Below are 27941 nucleotides of genomic sequence, written 5' to 3' on the forward strand. Positions count from 1 at the left end.
CCCATCACTAACCCCACCACTGCGAAATTCAGTCGTTTCACTAAAACTAGTCGACTGAAAATAGTAACGCCCCACCACTGCGAAATTCAGTCGTTCTACTAAAACTAGTCGACTGAAAAGTAACCCCCACCACTGCGAAATTCAGTCGTTTTACTAAAACTAGTCGACTGAAAATATATAGTCGACTGAAAATAGTAACAGCTACTATCGACTAAATCGATAGTTTTTAGTCGATTGCGCCCATCACTACACTGACCATCTAACAACACTGGTGGCAAGTGGCAATCAGTGGCAATCACGTGTCACGTGGGCGATCCGGCGATATTTACAATTTACAATCAGCAAATTTATCAGTTAACAAATAGTAAGTAACATTTAACAAATTTACATCGATTTAATTATGATACAATTTTAAAGATATAGAAAGTTGAAAGATTTCGTTAAAAAATGAGGGAAATCGCTCGAACTCGAAATAACAAGTTAAAATTGTATATCTCACTTGAAATACGGAAGAAAGTATGAAAAAAGTGAAAGAGATTAAAATTTTACCGTATAAAATTAATATATTACACTATTTCAAAATGTAAAGGTAGTGTAATATTAAAATACGTAATATACGATCATAATAAAAACCATTTGTCACTGAATTATATATATGTATTTATAATACACACATACAATAATGATTAAAGTACACATGTACTTTAATTATGTTTAGCAAGTTTTTAGAAATTTATCTAAATATTTTATATTTCTTACAGAATTTTAATTTGAACTCGTTTTAGGAGATCTAGATAAGTTGCATAGATAAATATTTAAAGCAAGAGATATTCATTAGATTATAAAATGTCGTTCGAATCAGAAGAATTCAACGATGAAATAACTTCAGATTCAGAAGATTTCCCAGAACTATATGGTATTCGAGATGGTATAATATTTATAATTGATGCAACTGCTCCAATGTTTGTAAAAGATCCGATCGAGGAAACCCCATATTTTGTACAATGCATAAGGGTATCATAATTTATCTTTATCGATAAAACATTACATAAAACAAGAGATGATTTAGTTTTTTTAATTTAGCAATATAAAGAAATTCTCATGCAAAAATTGGTATGGAACAGACAAGATTGGATGGGTTTAATACTATTTGGCACCAAGAAGGGAGATGAAGATTCTGAAATGAAAAACATATTAACTCTACATAAGCTCAAACTTGTTTCTAAGGATATGTTAAAACAAGTGATGAGCATAGGTAATTAGATAAGATTATTTTCTATATTGCAAATAATGCAAGATCGACGGTATTTATAAGAAATTTTTTTTACAGGCAGAAATTATATAGGGTGAGTCTCTAATGTGACGATTTCTCAAATTACTCTCAAGTTACAGATAATTACAACAGATTGTACGAAAAACTGTTTCGAACAAAAGTTGCACGGTTTCCTGTGGGACATACAGTGCTCTAATCTGTTTTTTATTACTTTGCTTTTTTATCGAGATACGAGGGTCATGTACAGTTTTTAAATGGATTGTCCAATTAAATTATGAAATTCTTCGTAAAAAAAGTATTATACAAAGTGGGACTCACCCTGTATATTAAGTAAGCGCGGAAAAGAACTATCTTTAGGCGTATTAGATAGAAAAACAATCAAAATTTTGCAGAGGATATTATTATACGAATACATCGCATTTATTGTATTATTTTAAATCGCGTTGATTACTTGTCTCTACATCATTTATTTATATTTTATACATAGATGAAGAAAAAAAATGGAAAAACTACAGAGACGCTGCATCTGCTGGCGCTTACCCACTACACGATGTTTTATGGCATGCAGCCAGAATGTTTTCTTCCGTTAATGTAACCATGTCTATGAAACGAGTTACTCTTTTTACGTGTCAGGATAATCCTCCGATGACAAATGACGATGAGAAACGCAGGATAGTTGTAAAAGCAAAAGGTTATAGCGATATAGGTCTCCAATTAACTGTTATTGGTCTGGGTGAAAACTGGAATCACGATGTCTTCTATAAAGATTTAGAAATTTCTTCTGAGAAGGTTGACGGAGAAGACTATAGAAGAACATCTGTAAACGATCTGCTACAACAAATTAAGGTACCATCCAGAAATATGGCAACGTTGCCTTGGAGGCTTGGAGGAAATGTGATTATAGATGTAACAATTCGCAACCTTAGCGTGTAAGCAACAACCTTTTCGAAGAAATACATATACGGTAAAGTCCAAATCTTAAGTGCGACGGAGGTGACCGTTCCGAGTCAGTTCTTGCCTACCCCTTTTACCGAGAGGTAACCCAGCCAACATTCTTCTATGATCTATGTCACAGGTCACAGGTCACAGAACCGAGAATCGGCTTACTTAGATTGGGACTTTTCTGTATTTTTTCTGTATTCTATTTGATGCCAGATCAAGTTTAAAATTAATTTTGCTTGCAGTAAAAGAGAGTTTCTGAAGAAAACATGGATAAGCAAAGAAACAAATATTCCATTAATTTCGCATAGATATTTGAAGATTGAAAACGGTAACGATGAAGTGCGTATTCTATTAATTTCCATGTACAATGTACAGTGTCGCGTAGCTGTACGTGTAATTCAAGAAAATGAATGTTTTAGGATGACGATAACGAAGAATGTGAAAACAAATCTTCCCCAGTTTTAGAAATAGATATACAAAAGTACCAAGAATTTGGTGACAAAAATATATGTTTCACTCCAACCGAGGTGAAATGTTTAAGCACTTTCTGTGAACCTGGTATTGATTTGATTTGCGTTAAGCCTATCTTTTATCATCCTTTGTATCACTTTGGGCATCCGCATTTTGTTATACCTGGTCAAAGTAATCGTAAAGGTAATAATTAGACTGCAGATCTTTATGCGTTTATAGGAAAATCGAGCAGATGGAATTCAAAATTGTTGAAAGTATATCTCGTCTATTAAAAGTCATTAAGAGAAGAAATAATATTTCTTGCAATCGATGCAGACAAATTTTTATTTTGCACAAAGATTCGCAGTCTACATAGTAATAATGATAGTTCGAACTTGAATGAGAACAGTAAAATGATTTTCACAATTTATTATTTTAGATAACACATTACTATTTAGCGCGTTGCTTGAGAAATGTGATTCAAGAAATTTAATGATAATATGCGCGGTTACAGTGAGACAACGTTCTTCACCAATTTTGTACAGTATGATACCGAAAGTAGAGAGTGGAGGATTTTATTTATATAAAATACCGTACAGAGGTATATTTATTTCCTGAATATATATTATTTAAACGATATAGTATAATCATAATCTATCTATGATATAATATAATCTTTTTTAGAATGTGTACGAGACCTCGACGAGCTTTGCTCGAAATACAAGTACAACGATGAAAACAAAAAACCAACTGAACCACATGAAATTGAACTGATGGAAAAGATGGTAAAAAAATTACAAATCCATTACGATCCAACAATGTTTTCGAATCCTAATCTTAAAGCTCAACTTCAAATGGTAGAGACTTTGGCTTTAGACTTGGAAAAATCGGAACCTCCGCAAGACGATACCCGTGAATAAAATTTTAAATACATGAATTATTATCAAACTCAATACCACAGCATAATTTAATTCTTAATTTTATTAAAGTTCCACCAATTGACTACATGAAGGTCAGAGTGAAGGACTTGCTAATTGAATATAGGAATGTATTTAGTAGCGAAGCAGCGAGTACATGTGATCCTCCACCAAAAAAGAGAAGTAAAAAGGAAGTCGTGGATCAGAGTACATTAGCAGATGAACAATCAATTCGAAAGCTTGTCCAACAAGAAAAGGTACAGTAACAAATAGTACTCTTACAGTGACTCCCATTAATATTCGGATGTTCTAGAAAAAATGCTAACTTGTTTAATATTGGACTGTACGATTTAAACATTTTTGGGAAGCTAGAGCAATTAGTTCACTTCATGATGTGAAGAGATATCTTTTCGAAAATTGCAATTGCTCAGAATTCTAGAGAAGATACTAAAAGTTGCATTTTGTAACTTTTTCATGGCCTATATTGAAAATTTAAAAAATAAAAGTTTCGTCGAAATCGGTTGATGCGGGAAAAAAAGAATTCTTAGATTTATTGAAGTTAGAGAGGCTGAGAATCGTGAAAAACTGCAATCGCTACCATCTTTAAACTTTTGTAGAAAATTTCCAGAATATGTTTAATTGATACACAAGTCCATAGAAAAAAGTTGCAAGATACAATTTTTAGTATTCCCTCTACAATTACAACTTGCAATTTTTTTCAAAAATTTGTCACGTTCAATATTTACGTATGGTTCAATATTTGAATGTCCAAAAATGAGTGGGAGTCACTGTAGTTATTAATTGAAATCCAAACAACTAGCGACGATGTATAAATCCGCTTTGACGTATTTTTTTTCCAACAGATAGAGAACGTTACTATACCAGAGTTGAAAATCATGTCAAAAACCCTAGGTTTAAAAACAAGCGGCAAGAAAAATGAATTGATCCAGAGGATTAAAGAATATTATGATTAAAATGGTACAAATTTCAGAAATGATTAAAATCTATAACCTAACTAAACTCTGTCTCAGGAGAGAAGGGACTTGGGTAACGACCAGTTTACGTCGTTCGCTGCGCAGGTTCGCCCTGATTGGTAGTACTCCCAATGCACAACGCATGCGCGCAGTGGCACTGAAGCGACGCCACGCGCCGCAGCGCTGCAGACTGCCTCATTCGCGTTCTACCGGGTGTACTCAGGTGTACTGCATTACGCACGCTTCCACAGTTTTCTTTGTGTTCTGTTTGCACAGTGTTTTTGAAGTGTCAAAATTATGTAGATACAATATATTAACACACATCTACAAAAAATGTACAAATTATATATAAAATTAAATAAAATATATTGGGTCTTTACATAATTCAATCATATTCTTTGTGTGTAAATCGTAATTTGTACATTTCTTGTAGATAAGTGTTAATATAATAACACATATCTACAAAAAAATGTACAAATTATACAAATAAATTAAATATATTATTTATTACGCGTGCAAATAGTCCCGATTTCCCATTCCGAATCATTTCATGCTAACCCGTTTCACTCCGGTACACCGTGTACATGAATACTCGCGTCGAGTAGAGTGGGGAGTGGGTAGTGGAGTGGGAGTTCGGAGGTTCGCAGCAAGCCGCTGCCTCAGTCGAGCTGCGCGAATTGAGTCCCTTCTCTCATGAGACAGAGTTTAACTCTAAATTCGAGTATTATTTAGTATTTATAAAATAGAGGTACATGTTCTCATAATAGTTCCAATCGTATTTGATATCGGTTTATTTTCTTATGTAATAAATGCATTATACAATAAAGTGTATGTGCGCATAAAAATACTGATTCAATTTATAATTACATATCGATATATTGTTCGTAGACATTATAGTTCATCTTTTTCGGCTATAGATTCTATGTCTTTTACATTTCCAATAAAGAGGGGTAAGTTATATGGTTTATGTTCAATTATAAACATGAATGGTCGATTTACTAAAAATTGTTCTGGCATATCTATCATCCTTCGCAGTCGTACGTGCACAGCTAAAATAATTCAGCTGTTAAACACTTATCGAACTTAGTTAATTCTATCAGAATTCAATGTATTCACCTGTTGCAGCTGCAGCTTCGGTACCCTCTTCGTTTACTTCTATCATAGCTTTATGTATGCATTTGCTAACTTTCAAAGGTACGTTTGAAATATACCCAAAATCTGCATTATCTTGGAACATATTATTTAAACCGAGCTAAAATTTTCAAAATCGATTAAAACACAGATCTCTCTATGATCCTATGCGAGAGAAATATATTGTTAATACTTTGCGTAAGATATCTTCTAAATCCACTGCAAACTCTATTCTAAATTTTGGAAGGTACAATTCAACGTCATTATTTCTTCTAGATGCATTTGCAAGAACTTCCCACGAAATACTGTTTTGTAACTTTGAAAGTCCATCCACTTCATTTGGCAATACTATGGTCATAACGATATCCTCGTTCTGCAAAATAGTTTATCAATTTTCGATCCGAAACGTTTGAGTATTTCGAACGTACCATATATGGAATTTCAATAAATTTTGCATCCAATGTTGGTATTTCCCCATAATTATATTTAGACTTATTGAACATTGTTGCTACCATTTTCTGTTTACTTTTTGTCACATAAAATGCTTTCTTCTGGGTTTGTTTCACGTTAAATTTATGCAACCACGCACCATTAAAATAGATTGCATTTATTAATACCAATTTCATGTGTTCGTCAAAATCATCTACAAACAATATTATTATTATTATTTTTCATTACTTTCTATATTGGAATAATTTACCTGAAGACACGAGATCAGAAATTTTATCTTTTGTTGCTTGTTTAACCCATGCGTTGATTTCTTTCGCTGCCTCTTTCTTATGTTTAAAATCTAATTTTGAAATAACAGATTGATAAGTACTTGTTCCTGTTGTCACAAAGTCTGTTAGCAACTCAAATCCGTTTTGAATGTACATTGCATTAGCAATATATAATTTAGTACAGTTCAGTTCCTTGTAAATGTACAAATCAACGATTAGAACTATCTAATTTTCTTTTCAATCAAGTACAGTAACTTTCTTACATTTAATGCATCTATCAAAGCTGTATATCCTTTTTCTACGGAATTTTTGTCACTATGGTAGAGACCGGTTGTCAATTCCCTTAACGTTTCATTTCTTGCACCGCAAGAAAGTAAAGACAGGATCATATGCACACTTAACGGGGAACTAACAACATTTGCTTCGCTGGTAAGAGACAATTCCTAAAATCAAGTGAATAACTTTGTTTTCGTTAATTCTTTGCACACAGGTTTTTGGTAATGTTAAGTTTAAACATGGGATAATTTTATAGAAAAATATAACATCTTTAATAAAGAATCGCAACACAACGTTACATATACAGTGGCTCACGAAAGTATTTGAACGCCCTTTAAAACAGAATAACTTTTTTATAATTGTAACAAACGACTTGATTTTTTATAATCAATTAGAAGCACTGGTTTATGAAATATGAAAAAAAATTTTCCAAAAAATTATAATTTACAAAGTTACATGCAAAAATAAAAAAGTCATTTTTTTAACTTTTTTATTTTAGGGCCCTTAAAGAAAATTTAAAATATATGTTTTGTAGATCTATGTTAGTTATACACATGCTGAAAATTTTGTCAGACAATTCGCTGCTCAACATTCTATAATTTATCTACATTCTTAAAAGCAACCTCTATGGATTCAATTAATGTAGTTAGTTATATATTTTATAATCATTGATTCTGTGTTCTCTTCTCCTCTATGTGAGCTAAAATTTACCAAAGCGTATTTAGAATATAACACGCGTGTTGTACAAAATATATGTATAAATACATTTATACTTACCGTGTGAAAAACTTTTGTAAATTCAGAGCAAGATGCAGATAAATTTTTACAAATATTTGTGCTTTCTGCAGCCATGTTAAATGATTGTGCTGGCGCGATTACAAGAATTGTAGTCAAAACTGTAAAACAACAATACATTTACTAATGTAATAAGAGAAATAAATACTAAATATGTTTATATATTTATGGTATAGAGTATAGAGCATCACCTGTGGGTAATAAAAAATACATTGTTATTGTCATTAATAAATATATTAATACGATGGCGTATAGTTAACAAGAACAGTTGTAAGTACTTGTAACTACGAATAAAGAAATGCCGACATATTCTATTTCATATTTCAGTACACGTTAAATAAATTAATTTGCAGTTTAACCTTTAAACATTAAAAGGTGTATTTACGTAATAATGAAAACAATAGAGAAAACCGAACGAATGACATAATAAATTAAACATTATGGGACATATTGCATTATGTAGAAGTGTTGCCGAAAGTATTCAAGAGGTTAGCTTTCACGCTACAATTCAAATGTACATATATATATATAAAAAAATAGCGGCCAACTACCTGTCAAAACAGAAAATAACCGTCACGTTACAGATGGAAAGCGCGGGATGCTGTTTAATTTAAAACTTCGTAACGAGTCTGTGCGTTAACGTTTCTCGTAGTTTTCTACACTATTTTTAACGATGACTTATCGACATCCAGTCGTAAGAGTTCCAGAATAAATACGTACGTGTCGAAATGATTGACATAGTACATTCTTTACAATATGAGTCACAACTCATAAGTATCCATATACAGGGTGCAGCCGAATAACAGTTTGTCAAACCGTAAACTTAGCCGTAACCTAGCATACGTACGAATAGGATCTTCAAACTCGATTTTCTCGAAAACTAAGCTTTAAATGAAAAAATTTTATTCCATATTTTGTTATAAGGAACCACCTTGTGCCCACTAGTACATGTTACTCGGCCGCACCCTGTATATATGTATGTACGAATGAAAGATGAAATACATATAATAATATGTATGAACTTTGGATCGGTGTTGGAATATTGCGCGGGTTTCACGCGCATGCGCGACGATTTCAGCCTCAGTAAAGTACAAAGTTGGGCTAAAATGGGGTGTACCTTGGTCACCCCGCCGTATTAGGTTGTTGCATATGAAAATGTCCGATTTTAGAATGCTACTCTTATAAAACGTTTCGATCAAGAAATGCTGTTACACACAGTCTATAGGTTTATTATGTAAAACTTTCAGGTACAAAGCTAATATATCCTTTAATATGTATCTTGTGTTCAATTTTAATTTTATTTTAACGTCAACCAACGCGCGACTATCGTGTATATATTCCTTTTATATATGTCTGGAAAAATAACTTTTATGCGAGTTTTGGTCAAACTGTGGTAATTAATTAACCTACTAATCGTTGATGGTAAAAAAGAACTACAAAATCAATATGCCAGATAGCACACGACGTCCATATTTTACGACCATTTTAAATATTTAGGTCTGAAAGTCTTACGTCGTAAACCTCTCCATTCAGTTTCTAAATACATACAACAATAATGAAGAGCGAAATACCACAAATATCTTGGATGAATGATTAAAATAAATATTATTGTAATTTTTAATAGCGAATATTAAAAAAAAAGAATTTTTACGTATATGTGCTTGAGTATTTTAATATAGTGGATCGAAGTTTCAGACGCGGAAGGATAATTCACTGCTAAATACATTAGCGAATAAATAAATACCATACTAAGGGACCTCCCTAACTGAAAAGTAAAGTTTAAGTGAATTTTACGCGTCCGAATCTATCGAGGCGAGATGGCGAGATCACTCTCGGCGTGGAGCGCCATAAAAAAGAACTTCTGCCGAAAATGCAATCAAGTTAGTTCGTTTTTATGGTACTATATACATATTGGATGGTTTCTAACAGTTTACAGTTTCTAACAATAAGACCAACTGCAACTAAGGATAGAAACTTAGGCGGCGACCACTGCAACAGGTGGAGGTCGAAGCATCGATTTCGTGGCCGATGACAATTTCTCCGATACTAAATGAGCAATATGCGAGGACCTCTTCCACACGAATTCGCGCGTTCTGTCGTGGTCGTCGGCGCTCTCCACGCGAACCTGATTCAAAACACATACATAATGTAATACTGCATTTCAATATATGAATAGAGTGGTGCACGGTTAAATTTACATCAGTTCAGGCACCGACGATGATGTCAGCCTTATGGGACTATGGGAGCATATGGGACTACTTACTGGTCCCGCTGTAGTTGGTAGTATCTCGTCGGTGGTTCAGGAGGTACATAGCAGTTATATCAGCAGGTATTTACATATATCAGTGACGAGTAGTTACCTGTTTTGGTTGTAGAACTCGAATAGAATTCAAGGTAGCAGCCCCACCGTGAATAACTCGAAGACTCAACTTTCCGGACATTTCAGCGGTTGTTGCAGTTGCACTTCTCAATTCTTTCTTCGCAGCACGGCCAAATTCTTTCTCGACCTTTAGGATCAGGGGGCCTAGAGTGAACTTTGTTTTGATCATGGTGTGGTCACTCATCATATTCACGGAAACATCTCCAGACCTTTGAAGACTCGCGAGTCCGTAAAGCGTAGCTCGAGCTTTCGGCTTGTTTTTCTTTGCCTGAAAGTTAATGTGGCGGACGTTAACTTTTCTGAAATTGTTCCACTATTCTTTGTAGATGTCTTATACAATATAACCAGAAAATTTAGTTCAAACAAATTATTTTTATATCTAGTTCATAAACAGTTGCGTCACAGAAAAGTCAAATAACTTAGGTATTCTACTACAGCATTACTAGCGATGCTAATTAGCTATGATTGATAAATTAGGTGCAACCTATTTAGGTGTTGGTGTAAATTCGGCTACTCTCCCCTACATTTAGTAAATTCTACTTGCATAATGCATTAACTGCAATAAATATTTTTCAAAAACATATATGCCCGTGAGGACGCGAACATTAATCCATTTCAGTTAATAATATAATATTTAAGTAGATTTTCAAAGAAAAATTTACTCGTTGTCAGTATATTTTCATCAATAAACCATTGTTACCTTATTTTTATTTGTACTAGATTGGTTTTTCCTCTTGTTCTTCGCTGTGGTACTAGTTTTATTTGTTTTCTTTGTGCTCGTAGAAGAAATTTTCCTGTTTGGGGATTTTGTGACGGTTTCTACGATTGATCTGCTTGCAATCTCGGAAGTGGTAACAGGTACTACATCCTTCTCCGCATTCACCGCAGGTACTGTTACGTTCTCAATAGATCCCATTGTTTTCTAGATATGATTTTTATTGATTACTTCAGAGTCGCATAGATGATAAAGGTAAATAAACTTTTTTAAAAAGTATACATATAGTTTCGTCCGAATATTTGTTCGAATATATCATTTGTATAACATGGTGATATGTATATGTATAAATACATAGTAAATGAAAGGAATTTAGTAAATTTTGTCTTGTGCACGTGAACTGTATTTAATTATTGATAGCAAAATTAATAACATATGAAATATGAATAAATTTCCACGATTTCAGCATCGTTTTTTAGTTATTAACGTGATTCATACATGACTGTCGCGCGCCTTTATGACGCACGCAACGTACACCTGTGTTGGTCAGGTTGCCGTTTTTAGGCGGATTTTTGCTAAAATTGCTTTTCGCTTTTTAATCAAATTAATATTTCTCATTTTCGTCTCATATTGTCACGGACAACAACCCTTTTAATTTGCTCCAACCTGTAGTCGAGCATTAACATTAACATTAACATTAACCGTACCACGACCAGTCTAATGACCAGTTTCACATTTCTTATTTTACCATTATTCAAGTTACAAGGATGATTCCATCAGAAATTATTCAATAAATTTCTTTATTCGAACACGTCTTGTTGCAAAAATTGCGAGAAATTAAAAAGAATTCGGTGTCTTGTAGTTTTAAAATAAAACAATGTATACCAGTCGCATTTTGTACTCGATACGGGCTAGTGCTAAATAATAAATAATATGTAATATGAATTTGTAGCTACATATAATGTTATCGCTTCGAATAAAAATCGATTGCATATAAGTACGATACCTGCGAATTTTCAAGTGAATTCTCGCTGATCTTTTCGGTAGTCGAGACCACAGGAGAGGAAACGTTTTTCTTCGAGTCGGTCCTGTTGCTCTTCTTTTTCAATTTGCTTTTCGACTTCTGTTTGTTCAATTTCGATTTGGCGTTCGCGTTGGTAAGCTTCACCGTCACCGGATCGTAATTACTGCGCAGAATTTTATTGATTCTTCCAAGGATATTGTCCACGAAACGATTATACTTCGCTACGTAGATAGCCGATACGTCGCTGCTCGGTTCCGATTGCATAACACCTGAAACACGTTAATATTCGAATCTTATTTGCAAAGTGTCTGATTGCTAGCGAACCTTTTTCAATATGTACCATTTATTAGTGCAGAATGCAAAGCGTAGCTCTCTATAATTTACACGTTTCGAAAAGTTTTCACATCATAATATATGTACATACATATATATAATAAAAGGAGATCACATTAAAATGGAATTCTACGATAATACATAGATCGACATCCGCCATACGCTCACTACGTACCAACATGGCGGCGCTCCCTTACCTCTCAAAAACGCTGGAAATTGCTCAACTTTTGAACCAATCAATATCTAACATTAAAACTAAAATCTACAGGATTATATACAACAAAGTTAAACAGTTTTAGTTTCCGGAGGTGTTTCCGGAAATTTAACCAGGCATTGTGTTATTACAATAGGTAACTTGTTCCTAATCTTTTTTCTTTTTATGCTTACGAATTAAACGTATCACATTTGAATAGGCATCTGTCTTAATAATTTCATGAATAATTTTAATCTTTAATTCGAGTGTGTGTGTGTGTGTGTGTGTGTGTGTGTGTGTGACGAATATTATTAATACCATGCGTCTTCAAGCTTTTTCGAGAAACTGGTAGCGTAGAGAAGGAAAAACGCGAGAGAACTTACAATTAGCAAATTCTTCGAATTTTTCTTACCACAGTTTGTGAGCGTTATGCTTTAGATGGAGTGTTTACTTTAAAGTATTTACTTGAAGAGTCTGCTCTTTAATTTTTTAAAAAAGCAAGAGAAAATATTGATTATCGTAACAACAATATAATATTTATTAAATTGTACTAATTTCTTCATTTCCGAGATTCGTAGACATTTAGGAAGCAACGTTCATCGATTAGATATTGACAGGCGAAAATGAATTTTGGGCAAATTGTCAGTGAATTTCTCGATCCGGACCACTGCGACACTGACACTGCGAAAAAAGAATGCTATTCCGTTTTGGCGCGATTTGTGTGGATGACGATTTGTCGGTCAGTGTGGTAGGCATTTATGTATACGTCGATCCTGATCGCCTCGAAGAAAGTGGCGTGTAAATAAAGATCAACGACCGGGGGGAGAGTTTTTAGGTGGACACGAGGAAAGGTTGCCCGTTGCGTCTGCACGCGGTGTACAAGATAGTAGATAGGTCTGTAGGTGAGTAGGAAGCAGGTCGTGGCCCAGATCGAAGACCAGTTTGGCTTCGCCGAACGATTCCGACATACCGTTATCATTGTCGCTCTTTCTTACGAACTTAATTCATCGAGGTCGGCACACGGAAGTTTTTCGTGTCGATTCATCGCATAGCTTAACGCTACGCGCGAGCTTAACGATGCTTCATCGTTTATGTAGGTAGGTACGCTGGCCGACAAACCTACGCAGATAAATAGAGAAACAGTTCCTTACGCCATTCTCTCAACTCATATTGTCAACCAAGGAACTTTCGATAGAAATGAGGTAGAGCGATGAAATTTTTTTAAAATTAAAGCTGAAACTTTGCAGAATATGGGAAAAATAGGGACATTACTGTACGAACGGTTTTCAACCTTAAGAAAATTCGTTAAGCATGTAGAATTTCAAGGAATCGATTTTACAATATCCTGAGGTCGTAGACAAATTTTGAGACCAGATTTGAAATCAGCGTGAAGAAATCTACGGGAAATGAAGTACAGCATGTCCAGAAAAAATTTTTTCCGCGCGTCGTATTGAAAAAACCACAATTTTCTCGAAATTGTGCAAGTTTAACGAATTTTCTCAACGTTAAAAAACGTTCTTACCATAATCTCCCTATTTTTCCCATATTCTGCAATGTTTCAGCTTTAATTTTTAAAAAATTTCATCGCTCTACCTCATTTCTATCGAAAGTTCTTTGATTTTGTCTCCGATTTGGACGAAAGGTCCCACTGTGCGTCGTACATGCTTGTTGTCAAGATACTGATGTACGTACGCATTTGAAACCGTATTTTCCCCAAAGCAAGTGAGTGTGTCTTTATGAACAATATTTCTTACATTCAATCATTCAATATTTCTATTTTTTCAAAATTACTATAACATATTTAATTTACAGACGCGATTCGAATAAATCTTGAAAAAGATCCAAACTATAGAATCGAAACGTTGATTTTGTTTGACAATTAGCAATGTTGCTTTATAATTCGTAATAAACGATCGGACCGTTGCGCCGAAAACATTAAAAAATTTTTTTGCTCATGAAGTTCGAAATCCGTGAAAATGACAGGTCCCGTAAACGCAAACCTATGTAGTATTAAATTGGTGAAGAGTAGAGGAATGCGGCCACGGCCACGGTTTACGAGGGGACCCTTCTCGTGTCCATTTCTGCGCGGGAGAAACGGAATCACGCGAGTTCGAGCTAGATCGTGATCGAGGACGATCTAGCCATGACTTTGGGTGTGGGTCAGGGTCGCGGACACGGGAACTGTTATGGCGCATGGTGGTCGGCGCGCAGCGCGGCGGCACGCGCTCACGCTCGCACAGGTATAGGCACTTCACTCGAGGTCAGCGGCCTCATTCTGTTTTGGACCGACTGCCTGGTGAAAGCCGATAAAAAGACTTCAACTCGGTCACACCTTTATCGGTCTTCGTCTCGGAGTCATGTAGAAAGTTAATTGGCCGACGCGCGACGCTGCGCTGGCCGCTTAATTAAAAGTTCCGACACGTTTCCTTTTCCCAGTCTCCCGCCTATCCTCTTTTATTTCACTCGTGGCCAAAATTTTGTTCAATTCTCCACTAGGAACTACTTTAACTTGACATTTAAACATTTCTTCCGCGACCCAGAATACAACTCTATAATAATTTTGTATGAATATAAATAAAATTGATGTAATACCACATATACGATATTCAAATGTTTAGTAATTGATGTCGGAAGAATATGGAGACAGAGAAATGTTTAAAAACTCAATATTTTGAGTTCGGAATTCCGGCATTTTCTAAATAATCAGGATTTTTAATGTATTCTAGTTCAGACCATTACGTACTGATTACATAATTAGTACAGTCATTTGGTAGTTTCACCGGGAGTTTTAAAAATGTGTAATTTTATAGATTTCGATGAGCTGTTTCCGAATTTCAACTTTGCCACCTCGTATCTTTGCCGCTCGCACCGCCATATTGGAAAAACGGCGCCTATTTAGTAGCAGTTTTTTGACAATATCTCCTTTCCGACTGGTTTTACGATAAAAACATTTATATACAAAATTAAACTAGAGAAAATTTCCTACAATTTATGTAATAACAATTTTTTGTAAAATCAATAGTTTTGGCGTACGAGCGCCGATACGCGCAACATATATGTATATAATATTATATATAAAAGTCACGTGAATAAAAAATAACTTTCCAAAAATCGGTGTTTCTCAAATTACCTTCAACACTGATTGTAGAACGTCATGTGTGATACATACTTTTTTCGATGTTTCTTACCTTTCTCGAAATATTCCATGAGCAGTACAATTTTGCATTTCTGCACTAACGAACAATATCGGTTCGTGTGACAATTAGCTTATTCTACTGCCACATAAAGTTTCATAATTGTTTAATTTTCAGGTTCCTTAATCTTCTTTTGTTAATACAGTTTCTTTTTCAAAACTGTTAACTAGAAGAACCAATCAGGGGTATTAGTCTCCCACGTAATTACTTACGAGTAGCTTTTACACTCAATGCTGCGGTTCTTTACTCGTTTATTCAAGTAATTCAAACGAGTTTCGAAGTTCTATTAAGAAATGATAATTGTTGAAGTAAACCATTCGCAGCGACCATGAACCTCTAATTACTTTCAAGCCAACTTCTACGGTGCTTCTACTTCTACAAGCTGTGGAGTGTTAGGAATGTGCAGTGATTCACAAATTTGTTCGTCATTGTATATACAATACAAAAGAATCCTTTGTATATTATATCAGATCATCTCGAAAGAAAAAGTTAAATAAGTAGGAGGTGAAGTTTCGTGCTACTGTCCAGTTGTACATAATTGTTGTCAAATGCCGTAACCAGATCACCAAACACGTGCAGCTACTTACCAAAGGAAGGGCAAAGAAATAGCAAGCGAGGGCTCCACTACCTTCTCTACAAACGAGTGACAAGACATGCGAGCCATCCCAAACGAAAATAACACATTTTTCCTCATGGATATTTAAAATTTAATTTAAAGTGTAACTTTGTCCGAAGAAGTTTTTTTGTACAACGAAAAGTAACGGAGATATTTAGCTGTTCTGTTTCTTCGGACTCACCCTGTATAATATGTTACAATTATATGTTTGTTTCTTTGGTTGTTTCATTTCCGAGACGAAAGGGAAAGAGAAGTTATCTTCTGGATCACTCGTCGCGGCGAATACCTGGACAAATATGTACACGGAAACCGTTGCGACACGGACACGGACACGGACAATGGTGACAGAGAAATAAAAGGCAAGACACAATAATTTTTTTTGTAAAAACAATAAGTTATCTGTATTTTGCAATCCAGAATGGACAATGTCTCTATACAAGCTTCTTTTCAGACAGAAACATTAAAATTCCCCGAGGCAAATGACGCCACTGTTGGCCATTGACTACCAAAATTCAAGTTTCAACGACGTGATCCGATTCGTTTGATATTTCTCGTAATAAATAAAATTGCGTTCGAGGAAAACAAAAAAAAACAGTCGAGTGGAAAGTCAATATGGCGGCCATGAACGGTGTCGTTTGCTTCGTGGATCAATAACATTTTTTGAATATATGGCTCTCTTTCTCTCATTCTTACGTACAAACACACGGAACCTCTTTGTACTTCTCGTTCGTTCGATGATCGATCGATAAATAGATCGAGAAGAAAAAGAAAACACCGTGACGCGAGGTCACCAAGCCATTCATAATATATTCACATCGTCAAAGTACCTTTTCCTCGCCTCCATATTTGATAAACGCAAAAATAAGGACAAATAGAAATCTCACTGTTGGTCGATAATCTTCGTAGCTTATCATTAGACTGCGGATCTTTATGCATTTACGAAGAAATTGATCTTTATGCATTTATATATTGTTTTTAACGCGACAGAGTCTCATGAAGGGATCAAATCAAATTTCTATTTTATCCCTGCTTTTCCCACATGAAAATGCAGAACATTTTTATTTAGCATAAAGATCCGCAGTCCGCTTATCATTTCTCAAAATGTGTTGATCAAATCATTAACAAAATAAACAGTTTCTTATCTGCCTGAATTGCAACATACTGGAGCGGAATAGAAATTTATTTTCTTTCTCAATATGTTCAATCAAAAACGTTCTAATATGTTCACTGTTCTCATTTTTAAATTACACGTTTTCGTAATGAATGCAGAAAATCCGCTGTGTGCTCGTAGATGTCATTCTAGAGTACAGATCTCCCTTGGAATAAATAAAAATAGTAAATTAACGACAGGTGCGAAACAACCGAAATAAATTTAATCGAGGGCACCGTGAGAAGTATGTTATACAATTTCAGTGAAATCTTGACAATTTCAATTTGACACTGGCGACTAATAAATTCGAAATGGACGAATTTCGAGGGAAATGCGAGAGGGTGAAAAGGTACTTTTTCGTGAATCGTTCCGTCGCGTCGCATTCATTGCGAACACAGCTCGCTGGTTCAACAGCGCTCACACGAGTTTCAAGTACTTCGGCTATATACAATCTCCCCCTTTGCATTCGACGATAATATTCGATGAGGGAGACGTAATTGGAAATCGTGCAAGCTTCGTCGATACAGGAGCAGGAACGTCAAGTGCGAGCCAGAAGAGGCCGAGCGTTTATCAATTCACCATGTTGTTCGACGCGCGAATGACTTCAAGTAGAGGTATCGACGTTAATAAATAGAATAAATACTAATTCTACTGCTACACCGCTACAGCTATCATTAATTCTACTACTACTACTACTACTACTACTACTACTACCAGGGTCGACCGTCTGGGGGGTGCGGCGGATGCTATGCACCGGGGCCCCGCGATTGAGAGGGCCCCAATATGATCAAGAATTAAAATAATGTAATTTTTCTGAAGTAATTAATGTACAGTAAATTCTCTATAGATGATGCGAACGCATCGGGGGGATTTCTTCGCATCTTTCGATCGTGGTCCTACTTTTTCGAGCTTCAATGCTTCAAAGGCCGAGCCGAACGTAGAGAAGGACAGCGCGTGTAAAGCGAGACCACGCGCGGGCCTTTGAACTGTGCCGGCGACTGCGACTCTCCGCGTCTCTTTCTTTTCTATACGCTGTCCTTCCTTGCGCCCGAAACTTTCATCGTCAATTAAACCACTAAATTCTGTTTAAATTATATCGTGTTTGCTATCATTTTAATCAGAAAAATGTCAGAAATAAGGTAGTGAAAGTCCCATAACAGAATCATGGAAAATGAAGAAGTTTGACTGTTGGTGTAACGTTATGATGACTCACGGGCGTTTGAACTGTGTCGACGACTGCGACTCTCCGCGTCGCGATAGTAGTGGTTCACACCGATATACCGAGCCGAGATCAGTGTATTAAGCTGGAGGGGATATTTTTTTCGCATCTATCGTGAGAAGATTTTCGCGTCTATAGAGAATTTACTGTATTAGCAAAAACAAAATCACGCGTTAAATAAACATGCATTAGTAATATGTGTTAAACGCTTTCGGCGCAACGGTTTGATCGTTTATTACTAATTATGAAGGAATTTTGCTAATTATCAAACAAAATCAAGATTTATTTGGAGTTTTTCGCTATCCATAATAAATATGTTTCTTCGTTTCTTGAAAAGGATCCACACTAGGATCGAAACGTTGATTTTGTTTGATAATTAGCAAAATTGCTTCATAATTAGTAACAAACGATCGAACCGTTGCGCCGAAAGCATTTAACATTTATTAACAGCAAATACGATCGATAGAAGAAACATATTTATTAGTAATATATGGTCGTGTTTGTAATTTTTCTTACTTTACAAAAAATTTAGGGCCCCAAATTGGTTTCTTGCACCCAGGCCCCTTTATTGAGAAGGCCGGCCCTGACTACTACTCCTACTACTACTGCTACTACCAGAGACTTGCGGACCAATTTTTATTTAACCAATTTCACACATACTTTTACACTTTTGTCAAAGATTAGCTCTTATTGTTTTATACAATATAGTAACAGAAAACTGCGAGTTACGTCGCGTTTTTATCAAATTTATTAGATTTATAAAACATTTCTCAAATTATCGTTTGCGTTTCCTATAATTGTAATATAAACAGTGAAGGGCAATATTTAACACATTACCGACCGGTGATTACATGGCTAAACCCTTTCTAATATAAACCTTTGAATAGCAACAGCAATTTTCATTGTGAACTAACAAGTCACCGTTAATAACGTCATTTAATAGTTTCATTTAAGATTGCCATGTTAAAGAAAATTTCTATGCTTCCTTTTGGCACAGCACAATTATCGGAAATCCTATTAATAGGCTTCCGGTAGGTAAAGTGTTAAATAAAAATTTATATAAAAAGTTATTCGTTGAGGTAAAAAGCAAGAAATAATTATTTGTTATTTGAACAAGTCTAAATAAATTATTTAAAATAATACAGGTAAATCTTATTTACAAATGCAATTTAAGTTATTAGAATATTTGTATTGGCAAATTATTCAATTGAATATTTGGTATTAATATTATTATACTAAATTATTATTTATTATTGATAGTCATCAAAGAAATTTTCATTCCAACTGTCCTCAGCAACGATAGTATTGTAGTATTAATGTATCGTCTGTTGTGCAAAATATTGAGAAGCTTTAAATATTATTTATTTGATTTCCACGTCGATCCAAGTAAGAAATAATCTTTTAGTTGCAAATGAGAAATAATAAATAGATCACTTTTCACATGTCATTATTTCAATGACTCCGGGACTGATTAAAAATTTGAAGAGTTTCCTTCAAGCCCTGGATATTGTGTAATACCTCATAGAATACTTAACCCTTTGCACTCGAAGATATTTTAACTAGAAAATTGAATATTCCTTCCGACGTAGAGCATTTCCATTCCATAAATGTTTAGTAATTGATTAGTAGACTGCGGATCTTTATGCAAAATAAAAAATATCTGCATTGATTGCAAGACACAGGAGCCAAATATAAATCGCTTTCTCCTTTCAATTAACTTATTAAGGTGAAACTATTACAGTGGTCGCCTTCAATCTTTTTAATATGTCCACTGTTTTAAATTGTACCTACCCATTTTTGTCAAAAATGCATAAAATCCGCAGTCTATTGATTAGATACCAACATATTTAATTAATAATGTAAACTGTAAACAATATCGTGAATAATGGTGCAGCAATTTTTAACCCTTTGAACTCTGAATTATTTTTCAATTTTGTTCAAACAACTCTCCACCATTTCAAGTGTTTCATTTGAAATTTATTTCAAAGGACAGTTCCTCGACTGCCTACTTATTTTAAACAATTTTCTATGCTGATTATATTAAATATAGCTCTGACACTTTGTCGTGATTTATGTTTACTTTGAACTAAAAAATACGACTTGAATAAAATAAAGGAAGAACCAATATAAAAACACGTTTCGACAAGGATGCTCGACTGCTAAGGGTTAACAAATTTCAAGAGGTCGCTAATATAATAATATTTGTACTCTCGTCTGTTATTTTCAAAAATGAAAGCGATCAGGCGTTTCCGATTTAAACTGTGTCGATAGCGTTTAGAAGAAAGTATTATTGTTTAAATAAAAATGAATCCGTCTCTGTCTACCGCCAGACATCTTCAAGCTGAAAAAGCACGGCTGCCTGTCAAAGAAACATGAAATCTCTGTTGGTAGATCTCTGATCTTGCAGGATCAAGACTTCCTACAATGTTCACGTTCCGAATAATTTTTGTTTCTAGTAGGATCTTGTTTTCCATAATAGTGCATCTGGTGCGGGAATAAAATCTGTCGAACAGCGTCGAGCTAAATGGTGATCGAGCTAATGGAAGTGTTGGGGTTCTCGAGCGTGCGCGCAAGCTCCAATGGCCGCCAGAGCGATCGGAGTCGTTCGAAAACGATCGATGTTCGTTATTACTGCTACCCGCTAAATTAACCCCTTGCCCTGCAATATCGTGTCAGAAGATCGCGATGAAGATTCTGAACAGAGTCTAATATAAATAGACTGCGGATCTTTATGCAATTATGCAATTTTTAGTCTAAATGAAACAGCACGGAACTGTTAAACGAACGCAGATGAGATGATGAATCGCGTTATTCGTGTTCGTTCACAAAATAAGCTTTTACACGCGTTTCAAAAGATTGGTTTCAGGTCTTTGTTCATGGTCTACTTGCGACCGAGCATCAGCTCTGGCATCTGATGATTCGATCGTAGTTAGCAGGCGTATAACAACCGCGAGTCTCATGCTTGTAATTCTATAGAATTTTCCATTTCTCTCGGTCCGTTGCTGATTACACGTTGCTAGCTCGTTAACTGATTTTTGTTTCTGCAATAATTAACCGTAGCTAATGATAAGTTGACGTACTATACCGGTACAGTTGGATTGGACATAATAAAAAAAAAATCAATTAGAGGATCGGATAACAAATGAGTACGAACACAGAGCCGTTTCTTTGTTAAGTAAGAGCTTAACGAAGAACACCTAATATTTTTAAATAATATTTTAAACATATGTATATGTATGTAGATAAAATTCGAGTGAAAATGAGACATTATTTTCTATCTAAATAGAAAATAGCTGACTTTTGTTTATACGAACCAACTTTTCCAAAAGGGACTCCATAATTGCTCATTAAATTTAACGATCTAATAATTTAAACTAAAAGGGGATTACCTACCCTTCCAGCAATATTAATAGTAAACTCTCTTCAACATATTAATTAACTTGGCAGCCTACGTAATTTCTTTGAACGTAACCATTTACTTTCAAATAATTTGAAGGTGTCATGGAATTGATTGTGTCATGGAAGGCAAACTTTGGCAAAGAACGATTCAAATCTATGACGAATCAAGTTCGTTCCAGTCGAAATTTATTGTATAAGGCTCTGCTCTGCGATGTGCTTTTAAACATTTAACGATCATGATTAACCCGTTGCCGTGTTTTAACTTTAACGAGGCAGACTCTTCACGAAGAGATTTTAATAAAATCTAACAGATACACGAATGTGTGATGCCTTTCTTTCTAGATGAAATAAAATTTTTGATTCGTTTGTAATCAATGTTTAAGCATAGAAATAAACGTGGCGATACGAAAAAATATAAATTTTCTTTGCTTCTACGAGATTTTTCGGGATAAAGACTAAAGTTGTAAACGGTGCGAAACACTGTAAAGAAAATGGTGTACGGCAACGGGTTAAAGAACCGTGTTCCCCAAAATCGATTGACCGAAAGCTCTGGCTGACCAAAAGACCCGAACGAACGGATGATAACGATCGGGTAACGATCGGATCAGGCGCGCAGGGGACCAAGATATAACCGGAAACGTAGGAAGACACAGATTGAGCATCGAGTCAGGAATCGCAGCTCGCCGCTTGCCACTCGTCCCTATCTATTGGTTAGACAGCCTTGTGGGCGGAGGAAAGATCGTGCGAGGACGCGGACGGCCGCGACTTGCGCGTGTGTTTGCGCCCCGTGCCGTGTTTCTTGCTCTTTCCCTTGAACTCACGTGCTTGTCTGGCGCCAGCAATTTCGGCAATGTCATCATCGTCGTCGTCGTCATCCTCGTCGTCGTCATCCTCCTCGTCGTCGTCGTCGTCGTCGTCGTCCCCGGTGTAGACGAGATCGTCGACCTCGTCGTCATCGTCGTCATCGTCGTCGTCGTCGTCCGCAGAGGTGGCCTGATTGGTCGCTACGACGGAGGGGACGAGCACTGGACTCGAGACAGACTCGGCACCTTCGAGCGGCGTTTCGTGGATACCGGAAACAGCCAGGCCTTCCGGCACAGCGTTACCTTCGTCCTCGTCCGCGCCAGTCGAATCCACCTCTCCGTCGACCTCTGTCGAGTCGCTACTTTCCGCTGCCGCCGCTTGCTCCGCATCCGCAGCGGCAGCCAAGTCCGCTTCCACGGCAGCCGGAAGCTGTGGAGCCAGTGGCTGTGTTAACGCTGGAGCAGCCTCCGCCGGAGGTGCTGCTGCTTCGTCGTCGTCGTCGTCGTCCTCGTCCTCCCCTGAAATTTCATCAGATTCGTTAGAATAATTGGTCGGGAACTGTTGCTATCGTGTTTTAATTCTTCGTTTATCAGTAACCTTTTTAAATAACATTATTATATACTTAAATAATAATAATATATTTATTCAGCTGCGCCGCGCGCGCACGCGTCCGTAGAACAAAATGTTCGGAAATCCGTCAAGGTCGCGCGCCTGCGCCTGAGCATTGCGAGAAGTAGATACGGTAGGCCATGCTCAGACGCGCCAGACGATTCCTAGTCCATAGCGCGCGTGTTCGCCGAATTTTCAAAGTCGATTTTCTCAAAAACAAACCCTCGTATGAACAAACTTTATTCGAACGTTTTCGACTTGGTTTCTTATGTATCCCTTTTTCGATCATTAGTCCAGTCAATGAATGCTCATAGGGGTGCAGGGGGGCACGTAGAAGATTCCCTTTTTCGGTTTTCCGCTTATATTGATCGATTCGATTCAGTTTTTCGCTATCTCGCATAGTTTCCGAGATATCCGCGCTCAAAGTTCACTAATTATGAAAAAGAAAATAACCGGGTGAAATTCGCACCCGGCGGGATTTTAATCGAGCTTGAACCATTCGATAGCCTACCCAAAAAGACCCCTCTCTGACAAATTTCAGCCCCACATCTCATCTGTAAGAATAGTTATTGAGAAAAACCGTAATGCCAGTTTTTGGCCCATTTTCCCTATTTATTGACAATTAAAAATTCTGTAAAAAATCTGACACATTTCGGATACCAAGCCACATATTAGGTATCATTTCCAGTACGTTTACCCTAATACGATTTTAGTCGACGAAATAGTCCTTATTCCATGTGTTTTTTTCTGTTTGGTTACAACAGTTATGGTCCGGACTCGCGAGTACGAGTGTCCTCTGCTATCTGGGTCAATGTGAAAAAAAGTAGCGCGTAGAAATTCTTTCGGAGCTGGGATCGCCGTCGATTTATGTTAATTCGGGCGAGTTTGAAGCCGCTTGTATTTACCGTTACCGGCATGGCACCGGCACCGGCACGGGCACGTGAAACGCGCCGAGCTTTCCGTTTGGACTTGTTTAATCTTGAACGCTAACTCGGAGGACCATAACGGTAATGCTTGGGTTGCTATTTCCGCCATTGTTCGACGGGATGAAACGTTAACCGCGTCGTTCGCGACAACGACGAAAGCAAAAGCTGTCCTGCCAACATCAACGACTGCATTGCGAATTCGCAAATGAGACTAGCAACTGGTAATACATGTTCGACGTCTTTCCGCGATTACTTTTCTATGCGTTATCCATTAATAAACACATTTTTTGTACGAGCACAGCCGTGCAGGAAACTGTACAACACCAAACGAAAGCAAACTAACATGATTGCTACAGTCAAACATGAAAGTATAACTTTTTCACGATCGAGCGGAGAAACGAACTGACTTTTTTTCAGCGATAGAAGAATTGACAATTGCTAAGAAGAAAAAAAATGGCAATTGTTAAGAATTACATGAGAAAGTAAGAGAGGCACCATTTATAACATTTTTATTTGGGCTCTTAATGAAAATTTAAAATATGCGTTTTGTAGATGTATGTTAGTTATACACATGCTGAAAATTTCATCGAAATCGGCTGACGCAGACAAAAACGACACGCATCGAAAGATGTAAGAATCCCACAGTTTCGCCACATTTAACCACTTGTAGCTCTTGGGTATGTTGATCGATTTTGATGAAATTTTCAGCATATGTATAACTAACATAGATCTACAAAACATACATTTTAAATTTTCATTAAGGTCCGAAATAAAGAAGTTTTAAAAAATGCTTTTTTTATTGTAATTTTGCATGCAACCTTGTGAATTGTCATTTTTCGAAAATCTTTTTTGCAGATCATTTATTTTGTTTTGTCATTTTTCGAAAATCCTCAATTCTATATCTAGATTCGGATACGTGTTTTGTAATGAGAGTTCGTAATTTTTTTGCAAGATTTGAAAAGCGTCTAAGCGACCCTCAACCGGGTCGGTATTCTTTGTTTTGCGCCCCAAACCCAGTTGCGCCAGTGGCGGGCGCCTCTATCGCCACGCCCTCATTACGGCACTGGTTTTCAAGTACAACTCGCATCAAATTCGTCTAATTATAATTGATAATAAAAAAATGCAGAAAAAATAGTGGGGTTAGTACGTTACCTAGTATATCCTCGATGAACCGTTCCAAATAATCGGAATCGTCGTCATCGTCGTCGTCGTCGTCATCGTCATCATCATCGTCGTCGTCATCGTCGCCAGGGAGGTCGAAATCATCGTCGTCATCATCGTCGTCGTCGTCATCGTCATCATCGCTGACTACGGGCGGTTGGGCTGGAGCCGCCGCCGCTTGTCTTCCGGTCTCAACGACGTTCTGAGTTGACAATGATTTCTCTTCGGAAACCTTTGGTACTGGTGACGAGAGTGATCCGATCGCCAGGCAACACGCCACCGCCAATACTATCGCTAACTTCATGGCTCTGAAACAAATGTTGAAGAACGTTTATTAACATTTATATATAAAGATTATTCAGTATTCATCCGTAGGTGGACTAGTGGAGTGAGTGGACCTTCAAAATGTACAGTACCGAACAGTAGCAGCGCCCGCTCTAGCGGTTACGTCGCACAGTGGGACCTTTTGTCTAAATCGGAGATAAACTCAAAGAACTTTCGATAGAAATGAGGTAGAGCAATGAAATTTTTTCTAAATTAAAGCTGAAACTTTGCAGAATATGGGAAAATAGGGAGATTATGGTACGAACGTTATTTAACCTTGAAAAAATTCGTTAAACATGTAGAATTTCAAGAAATCGATTTTGCAATATCCTGAGGCCGTAGACAAATTGTGAGACCAGATTTGAAATCAGCGTGAAAAAATCTACGGGAAATGAAGTACAGCATGTTCAAAAAAAATTTTTATGTGGGCCTATATTGAAAATTTAAAAAATACGATTTATTGCCGAAAATCGTGAAAATCTGCAATTTTTACCTTCTTTAACCGTTTGTAGCTCATTGCAACGTCGGCCGATTTTGACGAAATTTTCAGAATATGTTTAATCGACACAAATCTACGAAACGTATTTTTTAAATTTTCAATATGGGCCCACATAAAAAAGTTAAAAATGCAACTTTTAGTATTTTCTCAACAATTCCGATCAATTGCAATTTTTGGAAAAATTTCTTCTCGCATCCTTTAGTAAACTAATTGTTCTAGCTTCCCAAAAAAGTTCAAATCGTATAGTACAATATTTAAAAAGTTATCGTCTTCTTTGTAGAGCGGTCTTAAACTTTTGTCCGCTACTGTATATGAACGTAGAAAAAGTTTGGCGCGCGGCCAAACATGCAACAAAAAATAACGTATCGTGAAAGAATATTAGCGCAATACTGAAGCTTCTTTATTTTTAATGAAATTTTACCAATATACAATATTTGTTACATTTTTCATAATTATAACGACACCAAACAAGACACACATACAATTTGACCCATATTTACTGTTCATATGAAGCATAATTTATAATTCATCATAGATATAACATATGCTATGTATAGCATATTTTCAAATAAACAACTTAACATCTCGAAAATTATGTTCACAGGAATTAGTCTACAGCCGGTTGGAGGTTTTCGAACGACTGATTTTAATCAGAAAAATCTGACAAATATCTTGAGAAGGAAAACGAAAAATGCGAAGAAATGTCGATTGAGAAAGTTCTATCGAGTAAGTAATATGGAAAATTAAAAATGCGATAAAAATATGATGAAATCGATATCATGAAACATAAATAAGTATCATGATACGCAACGTAAATATAGTAAATGAGAAACATGAATTACAAGTACAGTGGATGTACAAAGTATTCGTACACCTTTTAAAAACTAATAACTTTTTTATAATCGTGCCAAACGACCTGATTTTTTATAATCAATTAGAAGCATTGGTTTACGAAATGATATGCAAGAAAAATTTTCCAAAAATTATAATTTACAAGGTTATACATGCAGAAATAAAAAAGGCAATTTTTAAAACTTTTTTATTTGGCCCCTTAATGAAAATTTAAAATATGTGTTTTGTGGATCTATGTTAGTTATACACACCCTTTAAATTTTATCGAAATCGATCAACAAACATACGAGCTACAAGCGGTTAAAAATGGTGAAAAATCGAAGTTTTACACGACTTTTGATCAGTTTCTGCTTAAAATAAACAGAATCGTCCATCTTTCGATGCGTGTAGTTTTTTCCTGAGTCAACCGATTCCGATGAAATTTTCAGTATGTGTATAACTAACATAGATCTGCAAAATATATATTTTAAATTTTTATTAAGGGCCCAAAGAGAAAAGTTATAAAAATTGCCTTTTTTGTTTTTGCATTCAACTTTGTAAATTAAAATTATTTGGAAAATCTTCTTCGCAATATCATTTTGTAAACCAATGCTTCTAATTGATTATAAAAAATCAGGTTGTTTGGTACAATTATAAAAAAGTTATTAGTTTTTAAAAGGTGTACGAATACTTTGTACACCCACTGTAAATCTCATCGGCTGACACTGCTAACAGGGGAAGTATTTACATTTCGCCTAATCCGAGTGCAAGACACAAGGTACCATAATTTTCGCGAACATTTGCGGTTTTTGTTGAGTGAAAATTAATGGTATCGTTCCAGTTTTAAAACAATAAATAGTCATGATAAAATGGAATGTGTATCAACTAATTTTTCACTTAGTAATGGTATAATTATTTCATCCATTGTTACGATTTCAGTTATGATTAATAATTTATGTATCCTCTTCTATGTTTTATAACTTGGTTGAATTAATCAACGATTGAAGGACAGTTGGTGTTAATTTTTCCCAGAGCCATTTGTGCAGTTATAGCATTTACAGATAATATTAAAAAAAAAACAAATATA

At 35.8% G+C, this 27941-nt stretch overlaps 3 protein-coding genes across 10 annotated transcripts in view; 1 reads left to right on the forward strand and 2 right to left on the reverse strand.

Annotated features, from left to right (window-relative positions):
* LOC143212579 (X-ray repair cross-complementing protein 6) lies at positions 1–5404 on the forward strand. 4 transcript variants are annotated; one of them, XM_076431494.1, is made up of 11 exons: positions 1–364; positions 762–1014; positions 1084–1255; positions 1761–2202; positions 2458–2554; positions 2635–2869; positions 3105–3266; positions 3350–3577; positions 3655–3839; positions 4446–4602; positions 5267–5404. In XM_076431494.1, the coding sequence occupies exons 2-10, from the start codon at positions 847–849 to the stop codon at positions 4554–4556; spliced, it is 1800 nt and encodes a 599-aa protein (XP_076287609.1). In that variant the 5' UTR covers positions 1–364; positions 762–846; the 3' UTR covers positions 4557–4602; positions 5267–5404. The 4 variants fall into 4 exon arrangements, with proteins under 4 accessions (XP_076287609.1, XP_076287610.1, XP_076287608.1 ...); XM_076431495.1 differs by lacking the exon at positions 5267–5404 and having other exon boundaries at positions 786–1014; positions 4446–5260; XM_076431493.1 differs by lacking the exon at positions 5267–5404 and having other exon boundaries at positions 2–364; positions 4446–5260.
* Positions 5332–8338, reverse strand: LOC143212581 (leukocyte elastase inhibitor). 3 transcript variants are annotated; one of them, XM_076431501.1, is made up of 8 exons: positions 8198–8338; positions 7460–7578; positions 6670–6849; positions 6388–6598; positions 6116–6330; positions 5881–6060; positions 5673–5808; positions 5332–5605 (listed from the first exon to the last, which is right to left on the reverse strand). In XM_076431501.1, the coding sequence occupies exons 1-8, from the start codon at positions 8247–8249 to the stop codon at positions 5448–5450; spliced, it is 1251 nt and encodes a 416-aa protein (XP_076287616.1). In that variant the 5' UTR covers positions 8250–8338; the 3' UTR covers positions 5332–5447. The 3 variants fall into 3 exon arrangements, with proteins under 3 accessions (XP_076287616.1, XP_076287618.1, XP_076287617.1); XM_076431503.1 differs by lacking the exon at positions 8198–8338 and adding an exon at positions 8029–8170; XM_076431502.1 differs by lacking the exon at positions 8198–8338 and adding an exon at positions 7669–7807.
* Positions 7690–27941, reverse strand: part of LOC143212580 (uncharacterized) — a 23225-nt gene continuing 2973 nt past the window's right edge. For all 3 annotated transcript variants that reach the window (XM_076431499.1, XM_076431498.1, XM_076431500.1), the window contains exons 2-7: positions 25192–25508; positions 22522–23022; positions 11579–11865; positions 10558–10779; positions 9838–10125; positions 7690–9602 (exon numbers count right to left, since the gene is read on the reverse strand). In XM_076431499.1, coding sequence (XP_076287614.1) covers positions 9453–9602; positions 9838–10125; positions 10558–10779; positions 11579–11865; positions 22522–23022; positions 25192–25504 — 1761 coding nt within the window. In that variant the 5' untranslated portion in view covers positions 25505–25508 and the 3' untranslated portion in view covers positions 7690–9452. The remainder of the gene's footprint in view (positions 9603–9837; positions 10126–10557; positions 10780–11578; positions 11866–22521; positions 23023–25191; positions 25509–27941) is intronic.

Source organism: Lasioglossum baleicum, chromosome 10, assembly GCF_051020765.1.
Source record: "Lasioglossum baleicum chromosome 10, iyLasBale1, whole genome shotgun sequence".
Taxonomy (NCBI): Eukaryota; Metazoa; Arthropoda; class Insecta; order Hymenoptera; family Halictidae; genus Lasioglossum; species Lasioglossum baleicum.